The 16,851-nt window shown below is 45.9% G+C and overlaps 1 protein-coding gene across 3 annotated transcripts in view; it reads left to right on the top strand.

The window, feature by feature from the left end:
- The first annotated feature begins 5,592 nt into the window (after nucleotides 1-5,592).
- The window catches only part of SPATA22 (spermatogenesis associated 22), a 28,303-nt gene continuing 17,044 nt past the window's right edge, over nucleotides 5,593-16,851 (top strand). For 2 of the 3 annotated variants that reach the window (XM_077484539.1, XM_077484541.1), the window contains exons 1-4: nucleotides 5,593-5,708; nucleotides 10,469-10,609; nucleotides 12,922-12,982; nucleotides 16,415-16,724. In XM_077484539.1, coding sequence (XP_077340665.1) covers nucleotides 5,690-5,708; nucleotides 10,469-10,609; nucleotides 12,922-12,982; nucleotides 16,415-16,724 — 531 coding nt within the window. In that variant the 5' untranslated portion in view covers nucleotides 5,593-5,689. The remainder of the gene's footprint in view (nucleotides 5,709-10,468; nucleotides 10,610-12,921; nucleotides 12,983-16,414; nucleotides 16,725-16,851) is intronic. The other variant, XM_077484540.1, reaches the window with a different exon arrangement.

Below are 16,851 nucleotides of genomic sequence, written 5' to 3'. Positions count from 1 at the left end.
GTGCCGCCTACCCATGCCCATCTGTGCCGCCCACCCATGCCAATCCGTGCCAGCTATCAGTGCCAATTTGTGCCACCTATCAGTGTCCATCCGTGTCGCCTATCAGTGTCGCCTATCAGTGTCGCCTATCAGTGTCCATCAATGCCACCTCATCAGTGCCACTTCATTGGTGCCCATCAGTGCCGCCTTATCAGTGCCCATCAGTGTAGCCCCATCAGTGCCCATCCGTGAAGGAGAAAACGTACTTATTTACAAAGTTTTGAAACTGAAAAAAAAAAAAACATTTTTTTTTTCAAAACTTTCGGTATTTTTTTATTTGTAGCACAAAAAATAAAAACCGCAGAGGTGATCAAATACCACCAAAAGAAAGCTCTATTTGTGGGAAAAAAATGATAAAAATTTTATTTGGGTACAGTGTAGCATGACCGCGCAATTGTCATTCAAAATGCGACAGCGCTGAAAGCTCAAAATTGGTCTGGGCAGGAAGGTGTTTAAGTGCCCTGTATTGAAGTGGTTAATATTGATTGGACCCCGGGCAAAAAAAAATTTGGGGGCCCCCTCCCATGCAATTTCACTCTCCACCTGCTCTGAGACATACAATAAATAGAAGCTGGACTTAAAATCAATTTACTGTATCAGATCAGGCACCAATTGTGATTGGTTGCCAGAGGTTACAGCATATCATTACTGCTTACTGACTGGTTGCTAGAAGTTACAGCACACATTACGGCTCACTGATTAGTTGCTAGAGGTTACAGCAAATGATTTCTGCTTGTTAACCACTTCAATACAGGGCACTTTCGCCCCCTTCCTTCCCAGCCCAATTTTCAGCTTTCAGCGCTCTAGCGCTTTCAGTGACAATTGCGCAGTCATGCTACACTGTACCGAAATGAAATTTTTATCATTTTGTTCGCACAAATAGAGCTTTATTTTGGTGGTATTTATTCACGACTCCGTTTTTTATTTTTTGCAATATAATCGCAAAAAAGCGGAAATTTGGAAAAAAAACCAATATTTTATTTTTTCTATTTTAAATGAAATCCAATAAAATCAAATTTTGTCATAAATTTAAGCCAAAATGTATTCTGCTACATGTTTTTGGTAAAAAAAATTCCGTTAAGTGTATAATAATTGGTTTGTGTGATCACGGACATATGTACGCAAATGATCATGTACATATGTGTGCAGGTGATCACGTACATATGTGTGCAGATAATCATTGGAACATGTGATTTTAGTGGGACATATGTGGGGGACATGTTTTTATTATTAGGGACATGTGTTTTTATTATTTGGGGACATGTATGTTTTGGGACATGTGTGGGGACATTGTGTTTATACTGTGTGGTGTGTTTACTGTGTGGTGATTTGTGTGTACACTAGACTGGTGATCAGTGAGTAAAAAGCTGTAAAAAACAGCTCATACTCACTGATCATCACCCGGCTGCAGCGATCTGCTCTCCTCTCCTCAGCGATGACTTCTGTGTGAGGAGAGGAGGAGCCGATTACCTAGCAACCGGCTGTTTGTTTACATCACATGACGGCCGTGATTGGACACGGCCGTCATGTGATCAGGAGGGCCAATCACAGAGCCCTCCTGCCGATCTGAGATGTGCCGTGTCCGGGTGACACGGGCGCATCGGGATCGCGCCGCTGCGCGGGCACGCGCGCGTGCGATCCCGCTACTTCTGATGGACGTTCCTGAACGTCCTATCAGGAGTAGACGGCTCCCACCCGGCCGTATATGTGCATTGGCCGGGTGGGAAGTGGTTAATTAGTTGCTAGAGATTACTGTACAGTAATACTGCTCACTGATTGCTAGAGGTTGCGGCACATCATCTTCTCACTGCAGGGAAGCATGATATACATATGAATGCCACCTTTATTTAAATATCAATTCAGCTGGCAACAGCTATTTTCTTAGTAATGCCGCTGCTATTTACATATGAATGCCAGTTATTTACATGTAAACACAGGGTCTGCAGGTGAGTCATCTGTACACAACAACAGGGCTAAAACTTCAAGGGACAAGGAAATTTAAACTGGGATAGTTGGCAAGTATGAGGCAGCTACTTTGGGCCCCACAACAATAACAGGGCCCAGTGCAGCTGCCCCTTTTGCCCTGCCTTAAAGACGGCCCTGCTCCCACTGCTGTCAATCAATATAATGACGCCGGCGCCGGGGGGCGGGGCTGAGTCCTGCCTTGTGTGTGAATACACGCAAAAGCAGGACTCAGGAGCACGCCTGCATGGGTGTCCACCGAGGAGAGCACTTCTCCAACGTGGATGCCCAATGCAGGGAGGAGCTATCAAACCCCAGAAGAGGTAGATCGGGGCCACTCTGTGCAAAATGCACTGCACAGTGGAGGTAAGTATACCATGTTTGTTATTTAAAAAAAAAACTTTAATATTAGGACACTTACCTGGCCTGGAATCCAGTGATTTCGACACCCCAGCCGATGTTTCCATGGGCTCTCAGGTGCTGCCGCTGCAATTGCCTGCAAGGGAAACAGGCAGTGAAGCCTTGCAACTTCACAGCCGGTTCCCAACTGCGCATGCGCAAAGCGCCCTGCGCTTTATAAATGGCCCGACAGTGGGGGAAGGAGCGGGGTTGGGGGGGGCGAACTTCAGAGTGATCTTACTGTGGGGAGATCTCTCATAAGTGGGGAAGGGTACTTGTCAAACACAGGTACCCGTTCCCCCCCGAAAGGTGCCAAATGTGGCACCAGAGAGGGGGAGGAAGCAGATAAGCAGAGCTTCCACTTTTGGGTGGAACCCCGCTTTAATGCATTCCCTGCATTAAGGTAAAAAAAATGCAAAAAAAAATGTAATAGTACAAGAATTTAAAAAAATTAAATTGTATAAAAAAATAAATAAATACAGACTCCGCTCCCCCCTGCCCTAACATTGCTGTCCACTGGCCTAACCCCCTCCCTAAAATGAGTTTTTGCAGGTTGGGATGTCTGCAGCATGCTACAATGTGTCACAGGATTAGGGTATTTTGACTTCTATTGTAGAGAACGCACATCAAAGTATTGCATTAAAAGGAACATGCAACAAGGTACGCTAAATGCAATGCATGCAGAGTTATTCCTTATTCCAGCCTGATCTTCCCCAGATATAAATATGGCATTCTGGGGAAGTGGGCGCTGGTAAAAAATTGTCAATACCTGAAATGTTGGGGTACGTATAGAAGGCTGTATTGATGTGTTTTTGTAAAATACATATACTGTGTAATACACAATAAAAATATCTTCCAGTATTTTATACACACCAACAGAGGCGTAACTAACCTATAAGTGCCCATCAATGCCTCCTATTAGTGCCCCCTATCAGTGCCACCTAGTGCCTTCTTAGTGCACCCTATCAGTGCCTCCCTTCAGTGCCCCTCAGTAAATCCTATCAGTGCCTTCCATCGGTGCTCCCCTATCAGTGTCCCCTATCAGTGCCTCCTTTCAGCATCCCCTATCAGTGCCCCCTATCAGTGCCTTCTATCAGCGTCCCCTATCAGTGCCTTTTATCAGTGCCCCCATCAGTGTCCCCTATAAATGCCCCCAATCAGTGCCCCCTATCAGTGCCTTCTATCAGTGTCCCCTATCAGTGTCTTCTATAAGTGTCCCCTATCAGTGCCTTCTATCAGTGTCCCCTATCAGTGCCCCCTTTCAGCGTCCCCTATCAGTGCCTTCTATCAGTGTCCTCTGTCAGTGCTTATCACATCAGTGTCCTCTATCGGTGTCCATCAGTGCCTTTTATCAGTGTCCCCTATCAGTGCGTCCTATCAGTGCCCATCAGAGTCCTCTGTCTTCTCAGGACAGCACAGCCCTGAGTGGAGAGCGTGTAACAGCAGCAAAGAGACACCGGCATTGACAGTTTTATTTCCATTCCGTCTGTCCTCTCTCACACAGGATGACAGGGAACACACAGCTGATCTGCTCCCCTCCCCCCCTGCGACTGTTGCAACCCTGGTAATTCCGCCACTGCACACCAACATTCTGTACACATCTTCTTGGGACCAGGAAATGGTGTATGTTGTGTAGGGGCTGTGCACCCACATGGATGTCAGACTGGGAGCAGCGGTGTCCATACAGTCACTGCGTCACAACTGACATGACTGGGACTGCCTGCACGGGATATACGGAACACCTGTGCATCCTTGTGCGGGTAAACATGGCCATGCACAGGGGTACACATATCTATGCCTCATGTAAACAAGGCCTTAGGCTAGGTTCAAACTTGTGCGGCTCTGTAAGCATGGACACAGCAATTCATTCATTTGAATTGGCTGCTGAGCCCCCTGAACATGCAGTGACGAGGTCCCTGCGCCTTTTCTGAAACCGCAGCCCACATTACGGTTGCCACCTTTTCTTCAAGCCAAACCCAAACACTTTAGCGACCTGGGATACCCTTTGGTGCCCCAAGGAGTATTAAAGTGGTTGTAAACCCTTACAAACCACTTTGACCTACAGGTAAGCCTTAAGGCGTACCTGTAGGTCCAAGAGATATCTCCTAAACCTACACGGTTTAGGAGATATTTACTAAAAGACAGCGACACACAGGCGCACTGCTAACGGCGATATGCCATTAGTGGCAGCTCCTGTGTGCATGCACGGGAGTGACGTCATCGCTGCTCCGGCGCTGTGAGTGGCTGGAGCAGCGATACCTGGAAGAAGATGCACGCTCCGGACTACAGGGGACAGCGGTGACATCGCTGGCTCCTGTTTCAGGTAAGTGACACATAATGGGCTACTATGTGATGCATAGTAGCCCATTATGCTTTACCTTTACAGGGAGATGAAGAGGAAGTAAACCCATCAGGGTTTACTTCCTCTTTAATGTGGTGTGCATAGTGCAAAAAATTGCTCTTGCTTACATCATCACCCTGCACCCCAGTGATACCAAACCTGCCCACAGACAGCTGCCCGCAGTTGCTGGATGGCAACAGATTTGTGTGTGACTATCTTGGTTACTTGGGGAGCCTCAGCCCAGTCTGAATAATGTGTCCGGGTTTCAGTCCGCCTGAAACCCAGACACATGATTCAAAACCTGGACAACCCTAGCCCACATGGAAACCGCAAATGCAATGCAGTTCTCAGGGCGGGGGGGGGCCCTTTTGGTCTCCAGTGCCTGGGGGTGCCATTTTTTTCACCCTCACGCATCTAATAAACTGCAGTGCTTTTTTGCATGCAGGTGATTTTAGGTGTGGGAACTGGCGCAGTCCTGCAGCTGCAACCATCGGCACAAAAGTGAACCTTGCCTTACAGTGAGAACAGCACACAGAAAATGGTTGTTTTTTGTGGGACTTTGGTTTCATCTTCTCCCATGTAACCATGTAATGGAGCTCTCTTATTACTGTTGGAAATGTTCTCCTATGCTCTCTTATATGGTCTGCTCTCACACAAGCAGAGCTCAGACACCACAAAAGGCTGCTGTACCGCCAATGACCGTTTATTTCTAAACTTTTAATTGGAAGGTGAACGTTCCATTTTCTCCTCACACTGACTTCTCTCCCCTCACATCCCCCGGGGACAACATGTGCCGCAGCCCGCGCACGCAGAACTCTATTCTGATTGGCTGCATCAGGAAAAAGGAAAATCCCGCGCGCAGTACTACAGATTGGAGCGGGAAGCGGAGCTCCGGGTGGAGGAGGCTGAGCGGTGTCACATGACCCCGGGGGAGGCGGAGAAGTAAAGATGAAGAGAAGCTTCCCAGGTAACGGAGGTGATCAGAGTGCTGAGAGGGAGGAGAGAGCCGAGCTACAACCTCTCATCCCGCTCATTGTTAGGATGTACATTTACCTCATGGTGTGAGGGGAAGACACGCCACGTACACACTGACCTTCTCTGAGTGACGTGGCCCTTTGCTTACCTTTATGATGGGGCACCATCAAGGGGGCAGTATTCCTCCCACTGACACCAATGGGGCACCATGCCTCCCACACCAACAATGGGGCACTATTCCTCCCACTGACACCAACAATGGGGCACTATTCCTCCCACTGACACCAACGGGGCACCATACCTCCCACTGACACCAACAGGGCACCATACCTCCCACTGACACCAATGGGGCACCATGCCTCCCACCGACACCAACAATGGGGCACTATTCCTCCCACTGACACCAACAATGGGGCACCATGCCTCCCACCGACACCAACAATGGGGCACTATTCCTCCCACTGACACCAACAATGGGGCACCATGCCTCCCATTGACACCAACATTGGGGCAATATTCTTCCCACTGACACCAACAATGGGGCACCATGCCTCCCATTTACACCAACATGGGGGGCAATATTCTTCCCACTGACACCAACAACGGGGCACCATGCATCCCACTGACACCAACAATGGGGCAATATTCCTCCCACTGACACCAACAACAGGGTACCATGCCTCCCACTGACACCAACAATGGGGCACTATTCCTCCCGCTGACACCAACAATGGGGCACTATTCCTCTCGCTGACACCAACAATGGGGCACTATTCCTCTCGCTGACACCAACAATGGGGCACTATTCCTCCCGCTGACACCAACAATGGGGCACTATTCCTCTCGCTGACACCAACAATGGGGCACTATTCCTCCCGCTGACACCAACAATGGGGCACTATTCCTCCCACTGACACCAACCATGGGACACTATTCCTCCCACTAACACCAACAATGGGGCACTATTCCTCCCGCTGACACCAACAATGAGGCACTATTCCTCCCACTAACACCAACAATGGGGCACTATTCCTCCCATCATTTTAAAAAAATGTATGGGGACACCTTTTTTGTCTGCAGGCGGAGTCTTATAACTAGGGGGCGGAGCATTTGTTTGTAGGTGTGCCGTAGCGAGCAAAGAAAAATGCGACGTGCAAAGCACGCCACGGCAAAAAAATGGCCATGGTTTAAGCTAAATATTGGGTGTAACTTAAGGGCCGGTTCACACAGCGAGGCGATGCGAAGGCGACACGGCTCGCCTCGCCTCGCTCCCGCAAGTCGCCCCCGTTCTGTACAATGGAACCGTTCTGAGAGGAGCGACTCGAGTCGCTCCGACTCAGAAAAAAGGTTCCTGTACTACTTCTGGGCGACTTCGGGGGCGACTTGCATTGACTTCTATACAGAAGTCCTCTGCAAGTCGCCGCTGAGGTCCCCGCAGGTCGCGGCGAGGCAAGTCGGAGACGCCTCGCCGCGCCTCGCTGTGTGAACCGGCCCTAAAGGGGTGCGGTTAGAGTCTGAGTTGAACGAGGGCTGGAGGGAGAAACAAAGGGAGAGAGAGAGGGAAAGAAGGAAATAAACAGGAATGGAGTGACAGCAGGCCCAGATCCTACACCACAATAGAAATATGTGAATTTCAGAAAGTTTAGCAATCAGCAGGATGATTAAAGCGCATTTTTACTATTATTGTGAACATTGTGAATTATTGTGATAGAAAATGAAATAGTTCAACTTACCATAATGTAGAATCAGTGGGAGCCGTGAGCGTGTCACTTGCCATGTCGCCTGCCACCAGATGCCATCAGGTGTCCCCAGCAGAGTCCCTCCTTACACCAGGTGTCCCCAGCGGAGTGCCTCCTTACATCAGGTGTCTCCAGCGGAGTCCCTCCTTACATCAGGTGTCCCCAGCAGGGTGTCTCTCCTTATCAGGTGTCCCCAATGGAGTCCCTTCTTACATCAGGTGTTCCCTAGCAGAGTCCCTCCTTACATCAGGTGCCCCCAGTGGAGTCCCTCCTTACATCAGGTGTCCCCAGTGGTGTCCCTCCTTATACCAGATGTCCCCAGCAAAGTCTCTCCTTACATCAGGTGTTCTCAGTGGAGTCTTTCCTTACATCAGGTGTCCCCAGCGGAATCCCTCCTTACATCAGGTGTCCCAAGCAGGGTGTCTCTCCTTACATCAGGTGTCCCCAATGGAGTCACTTCTTACATCAGGTGTCCCCAGTGGAGTCCCTCCTTACATCAGGTGTCCCCAGTGGAGTCCCTTCTTACATCAGGTATCCCCCCAGTGGAGCACCCTTTACACCAGGTATCCCAGCAGTGGAGTCTCCGCCGCAATTACAAAATTCCAGGAGCTGCAGCCGCAGCTCAATTTCTATTGTCAGGCACCCGGCCGGCTCCGCTTTTTATTTGTTCCCGGTGTTACTTCTTTTGGTGTACCGAAAAAACTGATTTCTTGGGATATTTCCCGGGAAACTCTAAATCCTGGGAATGTCCCGGGAAATTCGGGACAGTTGGCAAGTATGCCACTGACACCAATGATGGGGCACTATTCCTCCCACTAATACCAGTGATGGAACACTATTCCTCTCACTGACGCCAATGATGGGACACTATTCTTCTCACTGACACCAATGATGGGACACTATTACTTTCACTGACACCAGTAATGGGGCACTATTTCTCTCACTGACACCAATGATGGGGCATTTTCTACTCCCATTGGCCTCAGTGTGCCCCCCCCCCCCCAAGGCCAGGGTCACATACTTGTGTCTCTGTGCGGGTGCGTTTCATTCATTTGAATGGGCTACTGTACCTGCGGGGAGCACAGACCCTTTTTGGAAAACGCACCCACAGGGCAGCTACACGTTCCAAAGCACCCACTCACACGTCTGCTACACGAAAACTTAAACAGCGTGTCACCTTTGCCAAGCAGTGCCGCCACCGTATGCGACTCATGTAGTTCTATGTGGCTGTGCTGGAACTGCTCCACAACCACGTACAATGAGCCTGATTGCGGCGCTGTAGGACGGCAGTTATAGGGGAAATTATAAGGTTACATCAGGTGCCTGTCGAACACCAGAAAAGCTTTTGAGTGGGGATCATTTTTCAGAGGAGCAGAAGGGGTACCGCACTCAACAAGCCCTAAGATGGCTTTCACACCGAGCTGTGGGGGATGTCAGCGGTAAAGCGGTGCTGTTTTAATGCGGTTTTAGCGGCGTTATTCGGCCGCTAGTAGGGCGGTTTTAACCCCCCACTAGTGTCCGAAAAGGGCTTAATGGTGATTTCAATGGGGAGCAGTGGTGGAGGAGCGGTGAGTTCCCCGCTCCAAAGAAGCTGCTGGCAGGACTTTTTGTGACTCCGGCTTTCACACTGGAGTGAATGGAGCCGTTTTTTTCAGGCGCTATTTTTAGGGCTGTAGTGCCTGAAAAACGCTGGCAGTGTGAAAGGATTCTAAGGCTCACGTCATATCTGTGCGGTGTGTTTTACTTGAGCTTTAGCTGCGTTATTATTAAATTCAGTATAATGTGTGTTTTAAGGGAAGCACATGAAAGATGCAGCAAGCGAACACCTAAAACACAATGAATCTAAAGCTTCATTCACACGGGCACTGCGGCTTGTACACCCTGAATCAGTCATGTGTTTATGTGATTGATTGTTCATGCAGGCATCTTATGTAAGTCTATGGGGATGCAGCATCTGTATGGACATAGCCACTCATCTCAATTTGATGGGCCTGGGGGTGAGCGCCTTGTGTACCCCATCACTTTAGGAGTTGCACCCAGGGCTGGACTGGCACAGAAATTTGGCCCTGGACTTCATCCAGACCGGCCCACTTACATTTTCAGTGTCCCATGAGCAGCCCCCTTACAACACAAAGTGTCCCATGAGCAGCCCCCTTACAACACAGAGTGTCCCATGAGCAGCCCCCTTACATCAGAGTGTCCTATCAGTAGCCCCCTTACATCAGAGTGTCCCATCAGCAGCCCCCTTACATCAGAGTGTCCTATCAGTAGCCCCCTTACATCAGAGTGTCCCATCAGCAGCCCCCTTACATGAGAGTGTCCTATCAGCAGCCCCCTTACATCAGAGTGTCCCATCAGCAGCCCCCTTACATCAGAGTGGCCCACTAAGCCATCAGCCCACCGGGAAACTCCCGATAGTCCCGATGGCCAGTACATGCCTGGTTGCACCCCAGTACAACATACTCAAAGAGGTGCTGGGAACTTTTAGGCCTCATGCACAATGGATGCTTTGGCCTTTCCTCCTGGCAGGGGTGTTTTGGCAGAAAAAATGCTTGACACGAGAGGCGTAAGGCTTCCTCTGAGTCCACGTCATTTGGTAAGCCTCCTCTCCCCTTCTTTATCACGGTGGTGGTGGTATTATTCTACACATCAGAAGTTGAATTTCACCTTTTTTACGTCACCTCAAGTTTGGAATTGTGTCGGACCTTTGCTGTCAAAAAGTCCAGTCCTGTGTACGTGGCATTAGAGTTCAGTGCAAAGGAGGTTAGAAGCTCAATGTATTTCTGACAGCCCCGTCTTCTGAAGAAAATGCTGTAGAGTGACTCAGTATTATCATATAAAGTGTTTGGACAGTGATCATTTATTTATTTTAAGATATTTTCATATCTTGTACATATATATATATATATATATATATATATATATATATATATATATATATATATTTTTTTTTTTATGTTATGAAAGTACTTTCTTGTTTAACAACCTTGTTTAGCAGATATTTTTTGTTTAGCAGCCTGTCTTCAGCCTTTACCTATCTTCAGCCAAAAGAAAAGAAACAGACAACCACTAATCTCAGTTCCTCAAAAAAATGAAGGCTTTGGTTTTCCTCCAGAGAGTGTTGCATTCTCCTCCATGGCACCAGCAGATACAGGTCAGCCAAGACATGTTTTGTTTCTTTCATCCACTTCAGCTCTGGAAGATTTACCACCAGACACCCCCTTCATGACCGGGTGATTTTTTTTGCAATACAGTGAAAAGAATATTATATATATATATATATATATATATATATATATATATATATATATATATATATACTTGTGCTAGAAGTGAAGAAATATGTGAAAATGAAAATTGCAGCTGCTGTATACAAGGTGCTATTTATCCATACAGTGAAGAAGGCACTTTTGTCAAACCGATAAAATGGCTACCATGATTTTTTTCTATTGGCTAAACAAGGGGGAGGTGACCATCTTCTTGTATATAAAGTCGTGAGTTCGCATAAGAGAGCCACCGCACCACAATAAATATATGTGGGTCGGTCGGCAAGGGGTTAAATGCGATATCTTTCACAACATGCTTTACAAAACCAACTTATCTAACAATTGTCTATAGTATGTTAAAATGGACCTGGACTGAGGCAACCTTATCCTTTATGTACAGGTTCACTGTAAATACGTTTCCCCAGTCCCCCTCCCTGGCTTCCTAAAAACAGAGATGGGTTTCCACCCCGCAAGTCTAAACTTAACCCCTCTAAGGCTGACCATACATTATACAATTTTCTTGTTCAATTTTCCTTTAGATATACCAAAACCATATAATATGAGGTCAGATCTAAACACTTTCAATTTGTATGCAATCAGGCAGGCCCTTGCACTGCATAGTACTGCACTGCTGGTATCGATGCACTAATGTCCTATTGATTTGAACAGGATGCTGCTCCAGCTATATGGGTACGACCCATTCAAGTCTATGGATGTTAGTGCTCAGTCATAACAGCATTACATTTTTACAAACTGGGCTGCAGACATCACAGAACATCCTAGCCATCGGAAAGGGGAGTACAATGCTGGGTCTAGGGACATTAATTGCCCGGGCCATTACTAAGATGGTGGCCATTTTGTGAAATGTATTGCAAGGTGGGCCTAGGCTAAAGAGCACTTGCAGCATGCTTACTGTAAGACATATAATTTACTGACACTTCCTAAAGTACATGTTCACTTTAAAAAACAAATTCCCCATTGCCCCTCCCTAGCTCAATGATAACATATATATTCTACAGGGTGGCCACCATGCTCGAGGAGGCTCAGATTATCACAAGACCCAGCCTTCTTATGACACCATGTAACACAGTAGCATCAGATGTAAGATATGCCGATAAAAATATCAGAGTTCTAGCAAGCGCCTGTTAGTGTTAAAGTAATGGAGAGCAACATCTATCCAATCTTTTATAAGCACCCTGAAGCTTATGGGCATTTATCTGTATGTTGCGAGTCTGATATTATCTATCACTGGACAATCTCTCACATACAGGACATTTAGAGGACAGACCCTCTCAGACAAGATATCCATGGGACTGTTTCTCACAAAGCACTAACAGGACAATCTGACTCACACACAGGGGAGTTTTTCTCTCTCTAAAAAAACAGGGCACTTTCACTGAGCAGTCTCTTTCTGACAGTATTTCTGATATGGCAATCTCACTTAGTGGATAGTTTTGATCTCTCACACACAGGGGCACTAACGGAATGGTCAATCTTTCTTTCTCCCTCAGGTGATTCACAGACTAGAAACAAATCCTTATCTTAAAAGGTACCTGTTTATCTGCAGTCTTCTCTACATCCGTTCAAAGTCCAGAATTTATAACGCTTGTTTGAGCTCTCAGAAAACCTGGCAGGGTGTTGAAATTACATACTACAGAGCTCAGTGAAGAGAGCTCTGAGAGCTGATTGGAGGAAAGGGACACAACCCCTTTACACAGCACACAGGAACCGAGCCGAGGCTGTCAATCACAGACTGAGTGCTGGCGATCCCTACCCTGTCTCTATTTTTCTCCTGGTGTCAGGAGAACTTGTCAGAAGGGATTCATGTGGATAACAGAGGAACAGGGCAGCAGACAGAAATTACATTAGTGCTTACCTATTCTGAAGTCGCTCTAGTGTGGTCACATGATCAGGTTCCAGCGCTGGCTTCAGTGTAGAGGAGGGACAGCTGACAATGGCTGCCCCATAGTAAGCCAATAGGGGACATCATTGCCCAGGCTCTGCAGCTATTGTCGCTGCTCTCTCCTCAACACTGAAGCCGGCACCACTGAAAAGATCATGTGTCTGATCAGAATAAGTACGTATTGGTATCTTTCCTTTTACAGGGTAGATAAGCTTAGAATGGGGGTGGGAGTAGATTTTAACTTAGTTCGTTTTTGACTGAAATTGCACTTTTAATTATTTTCATGTTTCCATTCAGATTCCATGTGGGGAAGCAGAACTTACCAGGCGGTCAATGCAGCAAAGAAGGTAGATTATAGGTAAGAACATTAATTCATTTATGTTTTATGCTACATTTTTATTATAGGGTGAAGTACGATTGTGTTTCAATGCTTATTATTTGTTGTGAGGTTTGTTGTAAACTAAATTTGGCAATAATGTAGATTAATGTTTCCTCATAGCACATTTTACAAATTCTTTGTTTCACTTTATTGGGAATACATTTTACATTTGAATTTTGCATTGGCCTTTTATTTATACACATTATTAGAATAAATGTCCTTTTAAAATTAACATACTATGTGCTTTTCCACTGAATTGTTTATGAATATATCGATGCATAAACTATATATTCATTGACTAACCTGATTTGTCATGCAAAATTACGCACTGGCTAATTCTCCTCCTATATTTTGTACATTGAAAACTTTTCAAGGTATGTCATATTTACTGGTGCTCTAGAAAACATGCAGTTCATAGTCTGACTTGTTTTACAACTTTTTAGGTATTACCACAAATGCATGTGGAAGTTTTCATCTGAATCATAGTCATGGCACCTCGCTTGTTGGTTTTGTGAATAGCAAATTGAAAGAGGCAGACCTCAGGCTTGGCTGTCCTTTTTCTGTGATTGCTGGCCTCTCACTCTCTGGTGAAGTGGTTTTGTTAACCTAGATCTCTTTCTGTGTCACAGTGGGTTCTTAACCTGGTCTTGTCCACCCTTCAAAAGCCTCCCTTTGATCCAATTAAGGACATTATTTTGGATGTTCTCATGCACAAAGGTTGTCACTATTACCTCAGCCAGGCCTTACTATGCTTGTGGTCTTATTGTGCAAGGAACCCTTTCTAGTATTGCACAGGGATAAAGTTGTCTTATGGCCTAGGGACTTCTTCTTGTCCATGGTGTTTTATTTCATCCACCTTAATCAGGGCATTGTCCTACCCACCTTCTGCCCTTTTTCAAAGTATCCCAGAGAGGTGACTCTCCACTGTCTGGATGTGGTTTGTGTTGTGTGGGCTTATCGCTCAGCTACAGCAATGTTCACGCAATCCAATTGCCTCTTTGTCCTTATAGGAAGCTCTCGCAAGGGGCGACATGACTCTTGTTCCGCTATTGATAAATGGATATTACAGGGCATTGCTTAGGCCTATTCCTTGATGGACAGGGTTCCTCCTTTTTCTTGTTAGAGCCCTAGCTCCATTGGTGCCTCCTGGGACTTTCAGCACCAGGCATCTATTTCCCAGATTTGTAAGGCTGCCACCTGGCCTTCTGTTCTTATATTTGCTAAGTCCTACCAGGTGGATGTGCAGACATTTGCTGACGCCGAAAGGTGCTTTAGGCTGTTGGGTTTAGGTTCTCCTTTCTGTTCTATGGACCTGTTGGCATTTGTTGCCACGTTACCCATCTCTCAGTTCTGTTGCTTTTGTCCTCTAATATACAATTAAGAAAATGGGATTTTTGACCCTCCTCTCTGTGTATCCCCTCAGCATTTGCAAAAAAAACCCTGAAAGTTGGGAGCAGATAAATGGTTGTTACAGCTCAGTTTGCCAGTGTCAAATCACCCGAAGGTAGATGAAATTAGTCAAGGGTGGCTGCTAATCATAGTGACAGGCCAATAGGAATATTTGTGGAAAAGTCAGATCTCTACTACTATTTCAGCATTTTGAAATGATAGATCGCTTTGGAAAGCTGTTGTAGGATTATGTGCAACACTAGTTGCCATACATTAAACCCATAACAGTGTGATCATCTTCCCCCAAGTTCCTGTTATATACAGGATATGAATGTGTGACTGATGCAATTAAAAGTTTATTTTTATTATGGGATAATATATCTTTAACCACTAGGCGTCCGCGCTATAGCCGAAACACGGCTACAGCTCAACGCTAAATTGCCGGGAGTGCGTCCCTGCCAACCACCGTGGGCACGCATCGGGGGAAAACTAGGGCCATTTAGCACTTGATCGGAGTGTTCAATGAGAGATGATCTCATATGTAAACATATGAGATCATCTCTCATTGCCGGCTCTCCCTCCTCAGAGACCGCGTGTGAGGAGGGAGAGCTTCTGTGCTGCAGCGTGAGTGAAAAAAAATCATAAATTACAGTGCCACACTAACACAACACAGTGCCCACAGTACCTATCAGTGCCATCTGTCCAAAGTGCCACCTGTCCCCAGTGCCACCTATCAGTGACATCTGTCCCCAGTGCCACCTATCAGTGCCAACTGTCTCCAGTGCCACCTATCAGTGCCATCTGTCCCCAGTGCCACCTATCAGTGCCATTTGTCCCCAGTGCCCCCTGTCAGTGTCACATGCCATCTGTTGTCAGTGTCACGTGTCATCAGTGCCACGTATCAGTGCCATCTGTCATCAGCGCCACCTGTCAGTGTCACGTGCCATCTGTTATCAGTGTCACGTGTCATCAGTGCCACATATTAGTGCCATCTGTCATCATTGCCACATATTAGTGCCATCAGTCATCAGTTCCACATCAGTGTCATATGTCATCAGTGCCACACATTAGTGCCATCTGTCATCAGTGCCACATATTAGTCCCATCTGTCATCATTGTCACATCAGTGCCACGTATCAGTGCCATCTGTCATTAGTGTCACGTGTCATTGTCCTGGTGCTCCAGGGTCTTCAAAAGTGTAATAGGTAGTCAACAAGTTAGATGTGTAATTTATGCTCCTAGAACACGTGATGGCGCTCCCTGCATGTTGGGCCTCTCTATGTGGCCAGGCTGTGAAAAAGTCTCACATAAGAGGTATCGTAATACTGGGGTGTTATTTGTGCTATACACATGCCATGTGAGAGAAATAACCTATTACAATGACAATTTTGTGGAAAAAAAAACTTCATATTGCAAAGAATTGTGGGAAAAAATGACAACATCAAAAACCTCACCATGCATCTTACTAAATACATTGGAATGTCTACTTTCAAAAAAGGGGTCATTTGGGGGGTATTTGTACTTTCCTGGCTTGTTCGGGTCGCAAGAAATGAGCCGTCAGTACATCAGGTTAGATAATTTTTTTATGATTTGCACCACAGCTTGTAGACTCTCTAACTTTCACATTGACCTAATAATATCCACTAATTTGGGTTATTTTTTACCAAAGATATGTAGTGGTATAAATTGTGGCCAAAATTTATGAAGAGAAATGAATAATTTGCGAAATTTTATCATAGAAACAAAATATCAAAAACCCAGAGGTTATCAAATACCACCAAAAGAAAGCTCTATTTGTATGCAAAAAGGACAAAAAATGAACTTGGGTAATTGCCATTAAAAGTGTGAGCACTGAAAGCTGAAAATTGTTCTGGGCAGGAGGGGGGTTTAAGTGGCCAGTAGGCAAGTGGTTAAAAGCATGTTTGTAGCCATGCTATATCTTCTAAACCTGTTGATATAATATTTTAAATGTTATATTGCTGTTAGCTATCAAAATAGTTATATGTATTTTGACATTTGCAGGTCCAGCTTTTGGTTTGGAGATGAAAATGATTTAGGCACTTCCGCTAAAGATTTGAATTCTTACCCTAAAAGACACTATGGGCAAATGCAAATGTCAGACAGTATAAAAGGTCAGGTCAATAACCATAACTATGCTGCACAAGTTAATTCTCCACTACAGATTTCAAAACAAACATCCACATCATCTTCAAAGAGATTACAGTATTCCTTTGCTGCATCATCTGGATCAAAGCCTCCATATACCTTTAAAAATGTTAAAGTGAAAAAAGATGATGCATTTGATGACATGCCTGAGGAAGAAATGGTGCAGGTACTATAATGTAATATTTTGCTATAACTAAAGCTTCACTTCTTAGTATTGGTTTAAGGTTAGTGTCCAGTGTGATTCCCCCCTCAGTTTTCACAGCAAATTTTCGAAAAAGCCCGCTGTTCAGCAG

This window comes from Lithobates pipiens, unplaced genomic scaffold, assembly GCF_037356315.1.
Source record: "Lithobates pipiens isolate NorthernLeopardFrog02 unplaced genomic scaffold, aLitPip1_a1.2 Scaffold_16, whole genome shotgun sequence".
NCBI lineage: Eukaryota > Metazoa > Chordata > Amphibia > Anura > Ranidae > Lithobates > Lithobates pipiens.
The sequence above is the reverse complement of the archived record's forward strand: the minus strand, read 5'-3'. Positions and strand labels throughout refer to the sequence as shown.